The sequence below is a fragment of the Rattus norvegicus genome, chromosome 16 (genome assembly GCF_036323735.1).
Source record: "Rattus norvegicus strain BN/NHsdMcwi chromosome 16, GRCr8, whole genome shotgun sequence".
NCBI classification, from domain to species: Eukaryota; Metazoa; Chordata; class Mammalia; order Rodentia; family Muridae; genus Rattus; species Rattus norvegicus.
Window position 1 is genome coordinate 86922238 of NC_086034.1, and position 16537 is coordinate 86938774.

At 41.9% G+C, this 16537-nt stretch overlaps 1 protein-coding gene across 2 annotated transcripts in view; it reads left to right on the forward strand.

The window, feature by feature from the left end:
- Nalf1 (NALCN channel auxiliary factor 1) overlaps positions 1-15913 on the forward strand; it is a 522611-nt gene extending 506698 nt beyond the window's left edge. Inside the window, exons 3-4 of one of the 2 annotated variants that reach the window (NM_001402489.1) lie at positions 12438-12483; positions 13887-15913. In NM_001402489.1, the coding sequence (NP_001389418.1) occupies positions 12438-12460 (23 nt within the window). In that variant the 3' untranslated portion in view covers positions 12461-12483; positions 13887-15913. The remainder of the gene's footprint in view (positions 1-12437; positions 12484-13886) is intronic. The other variant, NM_001402488.1, reaches the window with a different exon arrangement.
- The last annotated feature ends 624 nt before the right edge of the window (positions 15914-16537 follow it).

The window sequence follows — 16537 nt, forward strand, 5'->3', positions numbered from 1 at the left end:
CTATGAGACCTGGGCCCTGGGGTGAACGCAGGCAGTGAGACTGATTAAGTGGTATTGTTGGACACAGGGCACAATGTTACAGATCTCATTAGTCTGGATAATAAAGTGATCTCTGAAACTCCATGAGCATTTTTTTTTAATGGAATTTAGCACCACAGTGAATCTGCAGTGTGCTGTGTGTGTGATATCCAGAATCCCACTTGTCAGTCACTAGAGTGGTTTAGCCCTGAGTCTGAGAGACCTTCCCTTCAGTGCAGGAAAAGACAGCAGAAAATACTCTTCAAACAGCCCAGCCCCTCTCTGAGCACGCTGCTGAAGACGGCTGAGAACAAAAACTGCTCTAAGTAAAAGTGCCTTTTTAAAGAGAGAAAGTCAGAAAGAAGAGAAAAGCAGGAGAAAACCTAGTCATGTGTACTCTTGTTTGTTATATTTTACTTTTTCTTGTTCTTGGAGAATTATTTTTTGAGAACTTGATATATGTATGCAATGAAATATGGCCATGTCTGTTGGGGCAGAAATCTCGGCTTGCGTCTGGACAAACCACACCAGGCCAACATGGTTCCATGTGGAGAGGTTTAATGTAAGGACGAGACAAGGGAGAGGGATGGCAGAGAGGGAGAGAGAGGGAGGGAGGGAGGGGGAGAGAGAGAGAGAGAGAGAGAGAGAGAGAGAGAGAGAGAAGAAGAAGAAGAAGAAGAAGAAGAAGAAGAAGAAGAAGAAGAAGAAGAAGAAGAAGAAGAAGAAGAGGAGGAGGAGGAGGAGGAGGAGGAGGAAGAGGAAGAGGAAGAGGAAGAGGAAGAAGAGGAGGTAGAAGAAGTAGAAAATGAAGTAGAAGAAAAGGAGAGAAGAGGAGAGGAGAGGAGGGGAGGGAAGGGGAGAGGAGAGGAGAGGAGAGGAAGAGATGAACACGGGGAGAGAAGGGGGAGGAGAATGGGGAAAGGAGGGACAAAGGGGGAAGAAGATAAGAGCAAGAGAGAGAAAGAGAGGGAGGAGGGGGCAAACAGCCCCTTTTATAGTGTCAGGCATATCTGACTGTTGCCAGGTAACTGTGGGGCAGAACTTAGACAGGATGCTAACAATATCCACCCCCTATTTCTCCTTCTAGCCCACCCCCCTAGAGCTTCCCTCTTCTATATCCATATCTTCTCATCCTCCTTCTTAAACATCTCATCCACTAAGACTGACTAGAGCGATAACCGTGCCTGCATGGGTGTAGGCAGCAATGGAAGCCCTCAGCTTTGTCACCTCTAGAAGATGTCTTCTGTTTGGAGATGTGTCCCTCCTGTCATTTTAAAACTGAATTCATAGGTTGAAATTTTTGTAATATCTATTATTTTTACTTCACTTTCCCTAAATCCACTCTACTTCCATGCACGTTTAAGTGTTCTTTTCAGAATTGTATGTATGAGTGTTGTATTTGTATCACTGACATCTCAGCCTCTATTAATCTGCGCCTCCACCCCCTCTTAATTATTATTTTGAGATATGTATATATCTGTGTGTGTGTATGTGTGAGTGTGTGTATGAGTGTGTATGTGTGTGAGTGTGTGTGTATGTGTGTGTTTGTGAGTGTGTATTTGTGAGTGTGTGTATGAGTGTGTATGTATGAGTGTGTATGAGTGTGTGTGAGTGTGTATCTGAGTGTGTATGTGTGTCTGAGTGTGTCTGAGTGTGTGTGTGTTTGTGTGTCTGAGTGTGTGTATGAGTGTGTGTGTATGCTTGTGTGTGTGTGTGTGTGTGTGTGTGTGTGTGTGTGTTGCTTGCCATCTGGAATTGGCAACCTATTGCATTGAGAAGACTAATTCTCTCTTATCATTGACCTACTGTAGCACTTCATCTAGGGATGGGGTCTCATGAGATTTCCCTGATCCATGTTGGCTTGTCATTGTTTTGGTCTTGTTTAGGTTACCATATTGTTAGGATTTCTTGGCTGCTGGTGGTTCTTGGTTCTTGCTGTATACAGAAGACAGGGTCTCCCCACTGACACCTTAGTACTGTGGGTCTTAAAGACCAAGGGTTTAGCTACTGAGACAGTCCCCATCTCTAAGGTCCTCAGTTCTAACCAAGGGGATGATTTCTACCTCTGTCTATTCTAACTATCCCAAGAATAAGGAAAGTCCTGTCTATGGAGCCACAGGACCTTCATCAATTAACACCAACAGAATAAAGGGTGACCCCATAAGAGTTATCAAGAGTTTCCGAACAGACCAGCCAGCTTATCCAACTGCGAACTCCGATCAGTGGTCCTCGAATTGGTTTCCCACACTGTAGGGACTCAGGATGTCTTGGGCTGGATGTGCTCACTCAGGATGATATTGGAAAAGAAAGGTCTACTTTGAGGGAAGAGGGGCTCAGCGGCTTTCTTACTCCACCATGATAGCTCAGGCACTAGAGTCAGCAAATGAGAAAAGCAAAGAGTAGAAGTTTCCTTGCTTTTTCATCAGAAAGCTGCAGTCCTTGCCAGTCTGATCCACAGGGATGGAGTCCCTTGCGAGTCTGATCCACAGGGATGTGGTTTTGTAACAGGAGTAGCTGACATCCTTCCAATTAGCTACTGAGTTGACTCCAGAGGGTCATAAACTGCCTTCCTGCTTTGATAATGAAACTCTCACTGTGGTCGGAGGTAACCCATACAAACAAACATGTCAGCCTTCTATTCTTTCTTCATAATAATGGTTTTTTTTTTCTTCCTGTTCTGGTTTTGAAGTATACCCTACATCTTTACTCTTGGGTTTTCACATATTCTATTTAAAAAAAATCGCTGAAAATGCCCAGTATTTGAGTGTTATGAGGCTATTATTGTAGAGCTTTGTAGCCCAGAACATAGCAAAGGTCTTCCCTGGGTAACATCAAACAGGGAACAGACTTTCTCAGAGCACCTAGGACAGTTTTCCCTTCTTTAAGGCAGTCAGCAGAATTCTCTCCCTTCCTTTCCCCCTCCCTCCCCACCTCTCTGCATGCATTCATGCATTTGTGCCCATGTGTGCATGTACAGATGTACAGTCGTCTGGAGGCCAGAGGACGATCTCACATCAGTCTCAAGTACTACTCCTCAACTGCTGTCCATCTCGCATGTTTGGGACAGAGTTGCTCTCGGTCCTGAGTTTCACCATCGGGGGCTAAAACATCTGGCAAGGGAATCCCCAGGCTCCTCTCATCTCCATTCCCCCAGATCTGTGGTTAAAGCGTCTGGGACCACACTTTCATTTTTTAACATGGGTTCTGAGGATCAAACTCTGGTAATTGTGTTCACAAGGAAAACACTTTATCTACTGAGCCCTTCACCCACACACAGAATTCAGCTCCTTGCTGGTGAGTGAAAAAAAATAGAAAAACCATACTGTATCACTGTGCTACTAAGGGCTTTCATTGTTAAGATAAAATAACATAACCAAAAGCAAGCTGGAGAAGGAAGGCTTTAGTTAGCTTATTCTTCTGCATTTTAGTCCACAATTGAAAGAAGTCAGGGCAGGAACTCAAACAGGGCAGGAACCTGGAGGCAGGTACTAATGCAGAGACCATGGAAGGGTACTGCTTACTGGATTGCTCCTCATGGCTTGCTTAGACTACTCAGGTCCTCCAGCCTAGGGATGCTAACACCCACAGTGGGCTGGGCTCTCCCCTCATCAACCACTAATTAATGCCCTATAGCTGGACCTTATAAAGGCATTTTCTCAATTTAGTTCCCTTCTTTCAGATGATTCTAGCTTGTACCAAGTTAAACCAAAGCTAGCCAGAACAACTGACTGACCCTTGTCCACCTGACATTCAAACATATAGTGCTGCTGCTGTTGTTGTTGTTATTGCTGCTGCTGTTGTTGTCATTGTTGCTGTTGCTGCTGCTGCTGTTGTTGTCATTGTTGCTGTTGCTGCTGCTGCTGTTGTTGTTGTTTTACTTGCCTTTCTACATTTTAGTCCATGACTGAAGAAAGTTGTGAAAGGGAATCAAACAGGGGAGGAACCTGGAGGCAGGCACTGATGGAGAGACCAGAACATAGATTGGTGCTGCTTTCTCTCTCTCTATTTCTCTCTCTCTCTCTCTCTCTCTCTCTCTCTCTCTCTCTCTCCCACATATTCACGCATATTCTCATTTTCTCTGTCTCTCTATGTCTCTGTCTATGTGTCTCATCTCTCTCTGTCTCTGTCTCTGTCTCTCTCTGTCTCTCTTGTGTCTCTGTGTCTCTGTCTCTCTCTGTGTCTCTGTCTCTCTGTGTGTCTCTGTGTCTCTGTCTCTGTCTCTGTCTCTGTCTCTCTCTCTCTCTCTCTCTCTCTCTCTCTCTCTCTCTCACTCACACACACACACACACCCCTTTTCTTTCATTTGTTTTCTTCATACAGTGACTCACTATGGGAATCCTCCTGCCTCTGCTTCTTAGTGCTGGGGCTATGTGTATGTGCCATTATCCCTGGCCTTAATGTCTGATTCTTAATTCAACCCTCTCTCTCCTGCTCTATCCTCCCCCAGTCTATCTCTCTCCATCACCACTTAGACATATTTATTAGTTTTATAGAACTTCCAGAGGTTTAGGGAAGGGGGTTTATTGTTTGTTTGTTTGTTTGTTTGTTGGGGAGCATTCTGGAGAAACACAACTATAGAAACTTTCAGGAATGGCTTGTTTTCTTGTTTTAAAGGATGTATAACCTGGTTCTCAATTAAGGGTTGCAATAAGGATAGTAAATATTAGTTTTTAAAGATTAATTTCTGGATACTGAACCCTATCACTTTAATTTTATTTCTTGGCCAATTAGTGAATGTTTTTCAGCTCCATTATGCTAAGCTTTGTAGATGCTGTGTCTTCAGCAGTTCTCATAGACAAGGGAAGCAGCCAGTAACGAAACAGGAAAGCGATTCCGGGGGCCGATGGATGCCGTGACTAAGGGATTGTGTAAGCCTCCAAGATGTTCCTTGTGACAAGACCTGTCAGGATCTGAAATAAATACCTCTATTCCTTCAGGTATTTCAGACAACAGCTTAGTTTCCAGGGAATGATGGAGTTTGCCTGAGCGAGAGCCTTTTCCAGGAAATTGATCCTTGATCCCGGAAATAGGTCCTCCATCCCGGAGATCGGTCCACCATCCCAGAAACCTATCCTGTTCCTTGTGAACACTCAACACTTCCAATGTCTGTGACCCCTCTCTGGAAGCTGCTTTCTTATCTTAGGACGTTTTCATTTGAAAGCACCGTACGCGTTAAGACTACTGGACGTCAGACGCCAATGGCTCATCAGTTACCAGCACTGGCTGCTCTTCCAGAGGACCTGAGTGCGATACCCAGCATCTACATAGTGCCTCACGACCATGTCTCTAAGCCCAGTTCCAGGGGAGCGCCAAGGCCCCCTTCTGGCTTAGGAGGGCTTCAGGTTTACATGTGGTCTCATAGACACGTAAGCAGGCAAAACACTTCTACACAGCAAAGTTAATTATTAATTGATTGATGTTTAAAAAGTGATATAAATAAATGAAAAACACTACTTGGTGTCAGTTCAATTAAAATCTGAAAACAATAGGTAATTACTCTAGGAGTCGTTTTGTTTAGTGGGTTTAGTTTTCTGTTTTTGTTTTTGTTTTTGTTTTTGTTTTTGTTTTTTTCTGGCTAATTTATATATGGACTCTTTCTTCTTCATTGTTTTGGTGATACTGAGATCAAACCCAGCACTTTATACATGCTGGCAATTTGTACACCGCCACTGAACAGCAACATTAGTCCCAAATAGTACTCACTGTGAAATAATTGACACTGAAAATTTTTTTTACTTTGTCTATAAACTACTATAATTTATTTTATTTTAGTAGCACACTAGTGGGATTTTTTTTTCCAAGCTAGGGTCTTACCAACTTAAGTTTTAGCATTGGTTTCTTAACGCCTCAACTGTTTATTTAAATGTTTAACATTTCAAAAACTGAAATAAATTATGAAAATAATTTCTTAGTCAACAAAGCAAATATCTAAAATGCAAGCTTATTTACAAGGTATTTGAAATGATGACTGTGGGTCTGTGTGTGGCTGAGTGTATACAGACCTAGGGGAGGTTTGTGTGTGTTCTGTGATTATACAGAGTCTGGTTTTCTTTCAAAAAACAAATCAGGAAATGTTGCTTGCGCAGTAAATACCGAGAAGGATCAAAGCATTAGCGAAGCTGCCTCTTCCATCACATCTCACCGTTTGAAGAACAGCAGCTGCAGAATTACTCGTACAGTTTCCTGTTTTCAAGAATATTTCCTTAGCAGACTCCTAGTTATGGGGAAATTCCAGGTTAGAATGCTCTGTGAGCCAAACTGATTTACAATATGCGATATATGCCATTTCCCAGAGAAAATGAAAGAGAATAAATAGAAACAGAGCGCAACGGGCAATGCTTAGGAAGAGAGATGGCTTCCCTTCCGGTGCAGGGCTTCTGGGTAAGGGGCGCTTTGAATGACCCCTGCTGAGGTTCAGCACAAAGGCCAGAACATCCTCAGACAAGTCCAAGCTCTTCCGGTTCTCCCGGAATGTGTGAGAGCAAGGCAGCCTCCACTGGAGGCCTCCGGTCAAGGGGTAAAGGGCAAGGAAAGACAGGAGCCATTCCAGGGGAAAGTGCCCATTCACGCTCCACACTCCCCAACCAGACACTGGTTGAGGAGACCCACAAGACTCTGAGGTTTAGCATATATGCTCACTTCTTCTGAAACCTTTGTGGTTTTCCTGCACTCAACAATCCCATATCATCAAGCAGCCCTCGGGCAGCTCACCAAGGAGTTACTCCGGGTGGGGTGAAGAAATGAAGGATATATTTGGTGAGTGTACTTTCTCCCAGTCCAATAATATTTTTTCCGTTTTCTCAGAGTACATTTTTCATAATTAAAAAGTATCACTGAGAGGACTTTGAGGAAAATAACAATGTGAAATGTGATATTTAACAGCGCACATTGGTTTCTGTTTAGACTGTACTTCTCTGGCTGCAAACTGTCTTTGTTCCGGTAAATTGCTGGAAAACTTGAGAACACTGGTTGAGGAAATTCTCTGCTTAGCCTCAAGCCATTTCAAACGCCCAATTTATTCTTGTAGTCTTAATGAATGAGCAAATTCTCCATGTCACGTTTCTGGCTTTCCAATGCAGATCTTTGATTTTAATTTCACTGAGTATCATTTACAGTTTAGAAGTGATCTATAATCTAATATGCAGTGAGCTCTCTGTGGCCCTGGTATAATGGGATTCACGTATTGGCTTTCTGAAGAGTGCGTGTCATATTTCTTTCTGATGGAAGTTTACTCTCCCTTTATATAGAGAGAATGTCCAGGTCTCCCACCAAAATCTGTGGCTGCTCAAGCCCCGTGTTTACAGAGAGAAACACATTCCCATGTAACCTATCCTAATCTTGCCCTACTATTGAAATCTTCTCCAGAGAAGTTATCATAAGTAACTTCATGTAAAGGGTTGTCACCTTGTATTGTTTGTGGAATGATATTGGGAAAATGTGTGCACACTTTTAACGCAGATGAAGTGGTTTTCAAACGTTTCTGTCTATGATGGCATAATACACAGGTGTGGAAGCTGTGACTTTGAAAGGCCAAATCATACTAGCAGTTTTTTTTTTTTCACTCTCTGGCTATGCCCAGATAATTTTGTCATTCAAGGAATTCGACTGTCAAATCTTCCCTTGGTTCTTTAATTAAAGAAATATCTACTTTTCCTTTTAGACAATTTTACCTCGATATGAGCTTGGAATACAAAAATGGACAGGAATAAGAGGAGCAAACATTATCCACACTGCCAACTGGAAGAAAACAAATCCTATTAACTCGGCTGTGTGTAGTGATAGCGCTTTCTTTGCCCCGCCCATCTCCTCTTTGACCACTCAGAGATGATGCCCCGCCCCTGTCTCCTCTTTGACCAGTTAGAGACTATGCCCCGCCCCTGTCTCCTACCCTCAAACTGGCCATTTTCAAAGATTAACTTCTGTACTAAAATTTGATCTTGCTTATAAAGACTTGGTTAAAAACTATAACTATTTAAATACTCAAAATCTGATTCTTTTCAGAAGGCCAATACAGTTAAGATGAAACACGTGCCACATTATTTTGACTTCTCAATTACAAAATAACCCCTGAGAGCTAGCGGTTCTCTATAGATTTTACTTTTTACTGTTTGTGAGAAAAATATACAATTTGAATACTTGAGCAGTTAAAAAAATTTTACTTTTTACTGTTTGTGAGAAAAATATACAATTTGAATACTTGAGCAGTTAAAAAAATGTGGCGAGTGAATTTAAAGTCCTAGATTCTACTAGAGTAACTATCGCTGTAGACACGAAAGGAAAGGGAATGACAAGATCAAAAAATCCATTTCCAAAACCATTTTCTGCAACACTACGTCAGGATTCTCATAATGGTGAAAAGGAGAGAGGGACGAAGGGAGGGAGGTACGGTAGGAGGGAAGGAGGGAAGGAGAGAGGGAGGGAGGGAAGGAGGGAGGGAGGGGGTCTTAGCAATGAGTAAGTCATCGCATTTAAATGTGAGTATGGCTCCTGCCTCAAAGTGGTGATATGAAGCCAAAATTTTACCTCTCATCTCTCTCTAAATTCTACTGAATCTAAAGTAAAAAAATTTTTTTTAAAAGTATTTCATTTATAGAAATAACAAGCCCTGAAAAGTGGTTCATTATTAGGATTGAGACTGTTAAAACCTGTATGTGACTGAAAAGGGCAGATTCCATAGTCCAGGGAATCCACAGTGAAAACTGCAGAATGGTGTGAGGTGTCTCCTCAGAGAAGGAGCTCACAGATGGGGTCTGGCTGTGTCTTGTGTGCCTACAACACTACTACTGATATTTATTCCAGCCAAGACATCTCTAAGTGACAAATGAAAGAGAAGTTATGGCATGTAGGTGATACGGGAATGCTGTTAAAAATTGCTCAATGAGGGCTCATAAAATGTCAATAATTGAAAATAAATAGATTTGAAATATCTAACTTAGAGCCAAAAAGGTAAAATTTCAGCTTGGTGCAGTCACACTGACCTGTCCTTGCAGCTGAGGCATAAGAATCATGTGATCCAGACTGTTCTGGACTACATGGCCACATACTGTCTCAAAATAAAAAGAATCCATGTCAATTCACTCATTCAACAATTAAAGGCAGGATCTAAAACAATGACAGTGTGAACTCCTAAAATTTTAAAACTGTGTGCTTAAGTATGTTTACACACCAAATGGCAGGGAAGGAGAATAATGATTAAAATATTAATTTCTCGGAAACCATATTATGGGATGAAGACAGAGCAAAGCACTACAGATCTGACAATAAATATAACGGATCAACTTCTTCAGCCAGTGTGAAACTCTGAGATATAGGACACAACTGAGAAAAAATACAGGGAGGGCATAAAAAATTAAAACAAGACTCAACAGCGGATGTGCTGTGTTATAAAAAGAAATATTGATAGTAAACAAAATGAACCCAAAGTCAAGGCAGAAATCTTATTGCAAACACCTCAACAAATGTAACTTATAACTAAAATGTTGGAATTCCAGTCTTCTTGGTTAGTAGTAAATGTTTCTGAGAAACATAAATGATGAATTCTTGTACCTGCTGACATAACAGGAAAATAAATAGGGAAGCAACAGGTTATTATTTATAAATTCATATGCATAAAATAAATATGGAAAAATAATTAGGAGCATCTATGTTACACATTTCTCAGTGGATAGTATTCTGAGTAGACAGAAATTTATCAAAACAGATGCTAATCATGACAATAATACGCTAGCACTTGCAGAAGAGATTAGACAACAAAAAGCAGAAGAGATGACAAGACACTTGTCAAACACTTGGAGAACTGACTGTATAAGAAAAGGCCACTGAACTTAATACAAATAAAACTTTCCTGAATGACAAAAGTATTCTCTAAAATATATAAAACAAATTAAAACAACACAAAGACAGAAATCAATGCATTAGCAGAAAGAATAATGTGATAAGGGCAGGAGTACATCTTTAATAATACAAAGAAAATAAATGCAACACTCAAATCTCACCAAGGACATAAAAGAAGAACAGAAACATTAACCACAAAGAGGCAATGAGATAAATTAAGAGTTTGAACTCTGTAAGTGTCAAACTTTACAGCATGAATCATTTTAAAACACAAACTATCCTAATTAAAAAAAAATCACCTCAACACATTAGTAATCAGAAAGTAAAACAGGAACGCATTATAATTACCTTTAAGAAAATAGACTCATGAAGTTTAGAAATTCCCCCTATTAACCTTTGCTTTTCCTTTTAAATTTTTCATTGTGTAAGAATTTCCTACTTGACTACAGTGTCTCCACTGTAGTCCACCCTAACCATCTCCCCTCTTGTTTCCTCTTCATCCCTGAACCACTTTTCCTGGCAACACTGCTTTTGTACACACACAGAGTTCAGTGAGTGCTGCCTGTAGGTTGTTGGATCTGGAACTTCCACTGCAGCATGGGCAGCCTGTCAGAGGCCGCACTGCTGGACCCACAAACCCAGCAGCTATGCATTGCCATGAACTCCTTAGATGGGATGGGAGTCCAGGAGCACCTCCTCCACTTGCTGTGAGCTCAGCTGCACAACACTCTTGTCAAGCAAACGCTGGTTCCGTGCAGACATCACTGCTGCTATGGCATAAATACCTAACGCTACTGAAACTACATATATCAGACATACTCTGTACTCTCCTACTTATAATGAACATGCAAGAATAAAACAACTACAAAAGGGAGGATGAAAATGCCAAAGATGATCTCATCGAAATGTCTTGTATATGAAATCTGCAAATCATGCTCATTCCATTTTTTACCTTGGTAAAAAAAATGTAAATTTTATAATAGTGTCTTCCCCCCATTTATGATGATGATTGATGATGATGATGTCATGATGATATGATCATGATATGATTAGGATGATAATGGTGATGATGGTGTCATGGTGATGATGTCATATGATTAGAAAGATGATGGCGATGATGACGACATGATGATGATATGGTATAAGGATGATGATGGTGATGATGGTGACTATGATGCTGACAACAATGATGATGATGTTCATGGTGATGATGTCATGGTGATAATGTCATGGTGATAATGTCATGGTGATGATATGATTAGAAAGATGATGGTGATGATGAGGATATGATGATGACGACATGATGATGATGTCATGATGATGATGTCATGGTGATGATGATGATGTCATGATGATGATGATGATGTATACCATTCTAATTCTAAGAAATTAGGGAAACCCTGCCATTTCAGCAATGTAAATAAAAACTGACACGGTCCTGTGAAGAGAAATAAACCTGGTGCAGAAGATAAACAGGGTCCCATCGCCACTACCACATGACTCTAACGCAGTTGGTCTTGTAGACATTGTGAGTAGAATGGTGTTTTCCAAATGCAGGGGACTCCAAACAAAAGCAAGAGTACGTACTGATGTGATAGTGTACAGTGGGGTGGCCACCAGCAACAAAAAGGAGAAAGACATCGTCCCATAGAGAGATGATAAAAGAAGGATCGCCATGATTAACCTAATCCAAACCTGGTACAACACAGACATGTATTAAAACACTGCCTGGTACTTTCCTTTATTAATGCAATTACATGTATTAACTAGATATATTATTAATACATTTCTTTTTTTCTAAAATGAACAGCAAGATATGCTTCTTAATTTCCAGAGTGGTTGTTAGACACAGGCATGGGAACCTCCAGGGCAGTGAGTGGGGAATCCAGTGGTTTCTTCCTCAGGATGAGCTGTCATGAATCCCCTGTAGATGAAGCTGTGTGTCTGGAGCTAGGCTGGAAGGATGGTGGTGCAAGAAGAAATACTAGTTCCAAGGAAATCAGAGAGCCATAGGAGCAAAGTTGTAGAGGCTACTGTTTCTTCTTGAGCTGTGGCTGAAGGATTTTACAATGTTGCCCTTGAAAAGATAGCACCTGAAACTTAATGCTTCAGAAATTTTGTTTTCCTCCCTTTTCTGAAATGTCCTGGGGAATAATTTGAACTTCAGCATGTGTACATGTCTCCCAGTGAAAACTCTCCAGATGAGGAGGGAAAGAGAGAATGTGGGAGCTGTGGCAGTCCCAAGCAAGGGCCATTGACCCACACCAATTGTATTATTTTGTCTCTAGCAGTTTTGGTTTAAATTGGAATCCAACTTCTGAGTGACGACTTCCAACAAGAATTACTTCTTATTTTGATGACCTTGTGAAAAAACTTTTTCAATTCTTAGCTTTGATAAATGATCAAATGATCTTTGGGGTCTTACTTGTATATCTATAACAGCTCTTGTTGTAGTGTACAGTACTGTAAACATATACTTTAATAAATGACTGGTCTATCACTGAGATATATGCAAGAAAATATACATTAAAAATGTCGGAGCTACAGATCTCATTAATTCAGTTTTTTTTCCATATTCTTCCTAGGCGAAGGTGAAGTTTACCTTTGAATGCCTAAGAAGAAATGACTATTGTAAGCATCACTATAAACATATTGAGGTGTACACTATTGAAAAGCTTCTTTGTAGTTAAGTGAATAGATGTGTTTAGTTCCTTATGCAATAAGTGCTCATGAACTGTGTATTTTGTCTAGGTAGTCTTATATTGGGAATGTAACGGTGAAAATGTTCAGTTCATGCTTTGAAGTTGATGATTGGGTTTCGAAATTGACACAAAATTGGGCAACTGTGATTGAAAGAAAACAATCGTGGTGTTGAAGAGTAAATTACTATTAGTATGACCTCACACAAAGGTTCCTCTCATCTACTCCTGAGGGATATCGAGATAAAGGCAGACATTGAGGAAGTCAAAGGAAGGAAGGGCAGCCTGGCCCCACTGGGTGTTCTATAAGAGCCAGGACTGTAGGACTTTGAGCTGTGAGAGACAGGAAAGGTGTTTGGACCTGGGTGTATGGTGGTGAAATGCCATGGCTAACCACTATTGTTAACGTTAGTCAAAATTATCCATCTATTTCTGTTATTCACCAAGCCAAGTGCTTTACATGAAAAAAAAAAAAGTCACCAAATTCTTCTCTTGTCGCTAAGATTTTAAACACTGGGATGTGATTGGATGTTCATTCTAAGGCCCATGAGAAAAATCAGAAAAGAAAATGGAAGCAGCAACCGCACACTGGCCGCCAGACAGCTTACACAGCATCTTATAGTGTACACACTACAGCAAGACACAAATGAGAGAAATTACAGCTTTTACTCATCATGTTGACAGTTCCAAAGTTCGCACGCATCAATTTTAATATACAAGTAATGCGTGTTTCAGAGAAAGGAGAGAAAGAAGCAGGACTCAGTGGGAAGAGGAAAAGATAAGCGGAAGGAGAGAAGAAGAGAGAAGGAAAAGGGGGAGAGAGAGAGAGAGGGAGGAGAGAGGAAGAGGGGGGTCGACCAGCAGCAAGTGCTTCAGTGTGTGAGGATCCACACTGACTTATTAAATCTTCAATCCCTGGGGTCACCCAAGTATAGCAAACAGGGACTTGCTGCTGGTTAGATGTGGAGAGGCCCCTCCTATTCTTTTAGGGTCACAGACAGAATGAGGTTCACGGGGAACTGTGGACAAGCAAGGTTTCCAGGGCTCTGACCTCTTGGCTCTCTCACTTGGCAAGCCTTGTTGGTGTTAGCATATGGTTAGGTTAGTGACTTCATACCTGTTAAGGGTTGAATGGTTGCCAAATACACTGATATCCACGTTCATCTGGAACTGGAAGTCGGTCTAGGGCACACTCTAGGGCACACAGAAACCCAGAGCACACTTCACCACACTTACAGTCCTCCTGAAGGACCCCCTGGGATGAGGTTGTCCCCTGCAACCTCCCCAGTCCCTTAGCATCCTTGGCCTCTAACTATCCTGTTCTTCTCCCCCCAGGGCTCTACGAAACCTTCCTAACCAATGATGAACCCGAATGCTGTGACATCAGGAGCGAGGAGCAATCCACACCCAGACCCAAAGGGACCGTGGACAGAAGAGACTCCTGTCCTAGGACGTCGCTCACAGTGTCCTCGGCCACGAGACTGTGCCCTGGCAGGCTGAAGCTGTGTGTACTCGTCCTCATCCTCCTCCACACAGTGCTCACGGCCTCTGCGGCACAGAACTCCACGGGGCTGGGCCTGGGCGGCCTCCCCACGCTCGAGGACAACTCCACCCGAGAGGACTGAGCGCAGCCAGGGGCATGCGCACAGCGCGGGACTGGGTAGGGGCAGGGGCAGGCGCGTGCACAGAGCAGCAGCGACCCACCCGGGATGCTCACCTGCTGCAGCCCGGGGACTGAACCCACCCGGGTGCTCTACCCTTGGACTTCCCGCAAGGCCTGTGGGTAATATTTAACAAGATGGGCCCGATCCCCAACATGGACACAGTCGCAGCTTTTTACCAACTAAAAGGCTGCAAGTGACTCAATTTCTCACACCATTTTATACACTGTGTTTTAATGTTTGGAGGTTTTCTTTGCTTTCAGTTCGGTTTGGGTTTATTTTCCGTTTTTATTTTAATTTAATTTAAGTTTGTTTTATTTTCTGCACTTGTTAATGCAGGGTTTCTTTGGGGGTAAACTAAGTCTCTCCACTGTCTATCTATCGATTTCTAGTCATCGTGTGTCCATCAGATAATTCTGTCTATGTCCTGTCAGTTTCTAATAGAGGAATGACCGCTATAACCTCATGGTGTAGCAAAAAAAAAAAACATCAAAAAAAGAATAAAAAAACACAACAAAAAAAGACAAAAAAAGGAAAACAACAAAAATTAAAAAAAAAATCCCTAAGCCTCCTTCCAACCCATGGACGCCACGCCCTGCAGGCCCTGCTGGCCCTCGCCTTCTTCTGTCCCTAAGCAGACAACATCCGCTTGCTTCTGTCTGTGTCTCGCATGGTGGGTGTGTATTCTGCACAAGCCGGAGCAGAGAGAGCCAGGGGCCTAGCAGTTCCTCTGGGTGATCCAACGGTGTGCTCAGAGTCAGGCAGTTCAGAGTTTTATGTGGGAAACACACATATACACCACACATAATAGAAGAGTGAAGCACGCCCCCGTGGACAAGTCGCTCCGGTGCCCATCCCGGGTTCTTTCTTCCTGGCCAGGCAGACAGGAGCGGCCCATGGCCTACTGCCCGCGAGATGTGGGCAAGCAGACCCTCTTCAACATCAGGCGCTTGCCTCGAGGGATGAGAGCAGAGACCAAGAACGCAAATCCAGACTTCTGTTCTTCCCCTCTCATGGTGGAAGGGCTCCTAGTATACAGAATATGTACCATTTTAACTCAGTGTTGCCCCCAGCATAGGGTTCCAGATTCTTTCAGGTGTAAAATGTATACAGCTCTGCGTTATCACAGAGGAGAATCTTTTCAAAGCAATCAACAGATCAGCCATTTTTACCACAGTGCGAAGAAGCGTCCTTACTCCAGCGAGCTCTAGGTGGCTGAGAAAAAGAAGTCTAATCACTGTTCGTATTTTTTTTCCTTTGTGGGAACATTTCACCTGCTGAGTGTGTATGAATTTGCTTTCTAAAAAGGCTTTTATGGGTTTACAGTAGGGCCAGTGGAAGGGAGAGTTAATAAGGGCTGTTTTTACAAAACAAACAAACGAAACTAATAATTTTAAAAAGACACTTCACATTCCTTCCTGTTCTCTAACTACACGTGGGAAGTGCACTTCCGGTGGGTTTGCTGTGTGGGTGAGAGATGAAGGAAATCCATGGACAAGGTCCTCTTAGTGAACAAAATTTAGTTGTTAACTTTATAGCTATAAAATTCCCCCCGGGTGTTTGTTTTCGTTCAGACAGATCTAACCTCTGCATCATGCTTAACCCTGCGACATGCGTACAGTATGCATATTTTGTTTTGAATAAAATGTTTTGTTCCAGTCTGTTAAGAATATTAAATAATAAAGGTATTGCTTAATAAAATTGCTAGAATTGTTTAGCAGTACATGCACAAATATTTTACTAGATTCTTTGTTTTACTAGTGTTTTGTTGAGACTGAAAACCCTAAAATGGTCTGCATAAATACAAAAAGAAAAAAAAACACCAAAGTGCAAAACTCTTCAGTTTCTTTTTCCTTTTCTTTAAAAACAATTCTTTCTCTCTTTTTTTTCCCCCTTAAACATAGAGAATTATTTACAGGTGTGTGCGCACACACGTACTATATTTTAATTTGTGAAGACATGGTACTCTTTGGGGATATGAGACATGGCAATATGGGTTTGGGGAGACAGTGTAACTGTATTACTGACAGCCAAACACATGCAGAAATAAGCATTTGAGTATCCCTATCAGTGTTTTATTGAATGAAGACTTGCCCAGAGAGCTGTACTCAAACAACAGAAGGTAAGTGGCTACATCTCCTGGGAAGACTGCCTGCCCCTCAGTGGAAAAACCATACCTGATCTCTCCAATATCCTTCAAGCTCCTTCAGGCTTGTGCTGTAGCCATTGCATTCTTGAAATGGTTACATTTTGCCATAAGGGGAAAAACAAAACCCTTTTGCTGGTATGAAGAGAAGATTTTATTCTTTGTAAATATAGAACACC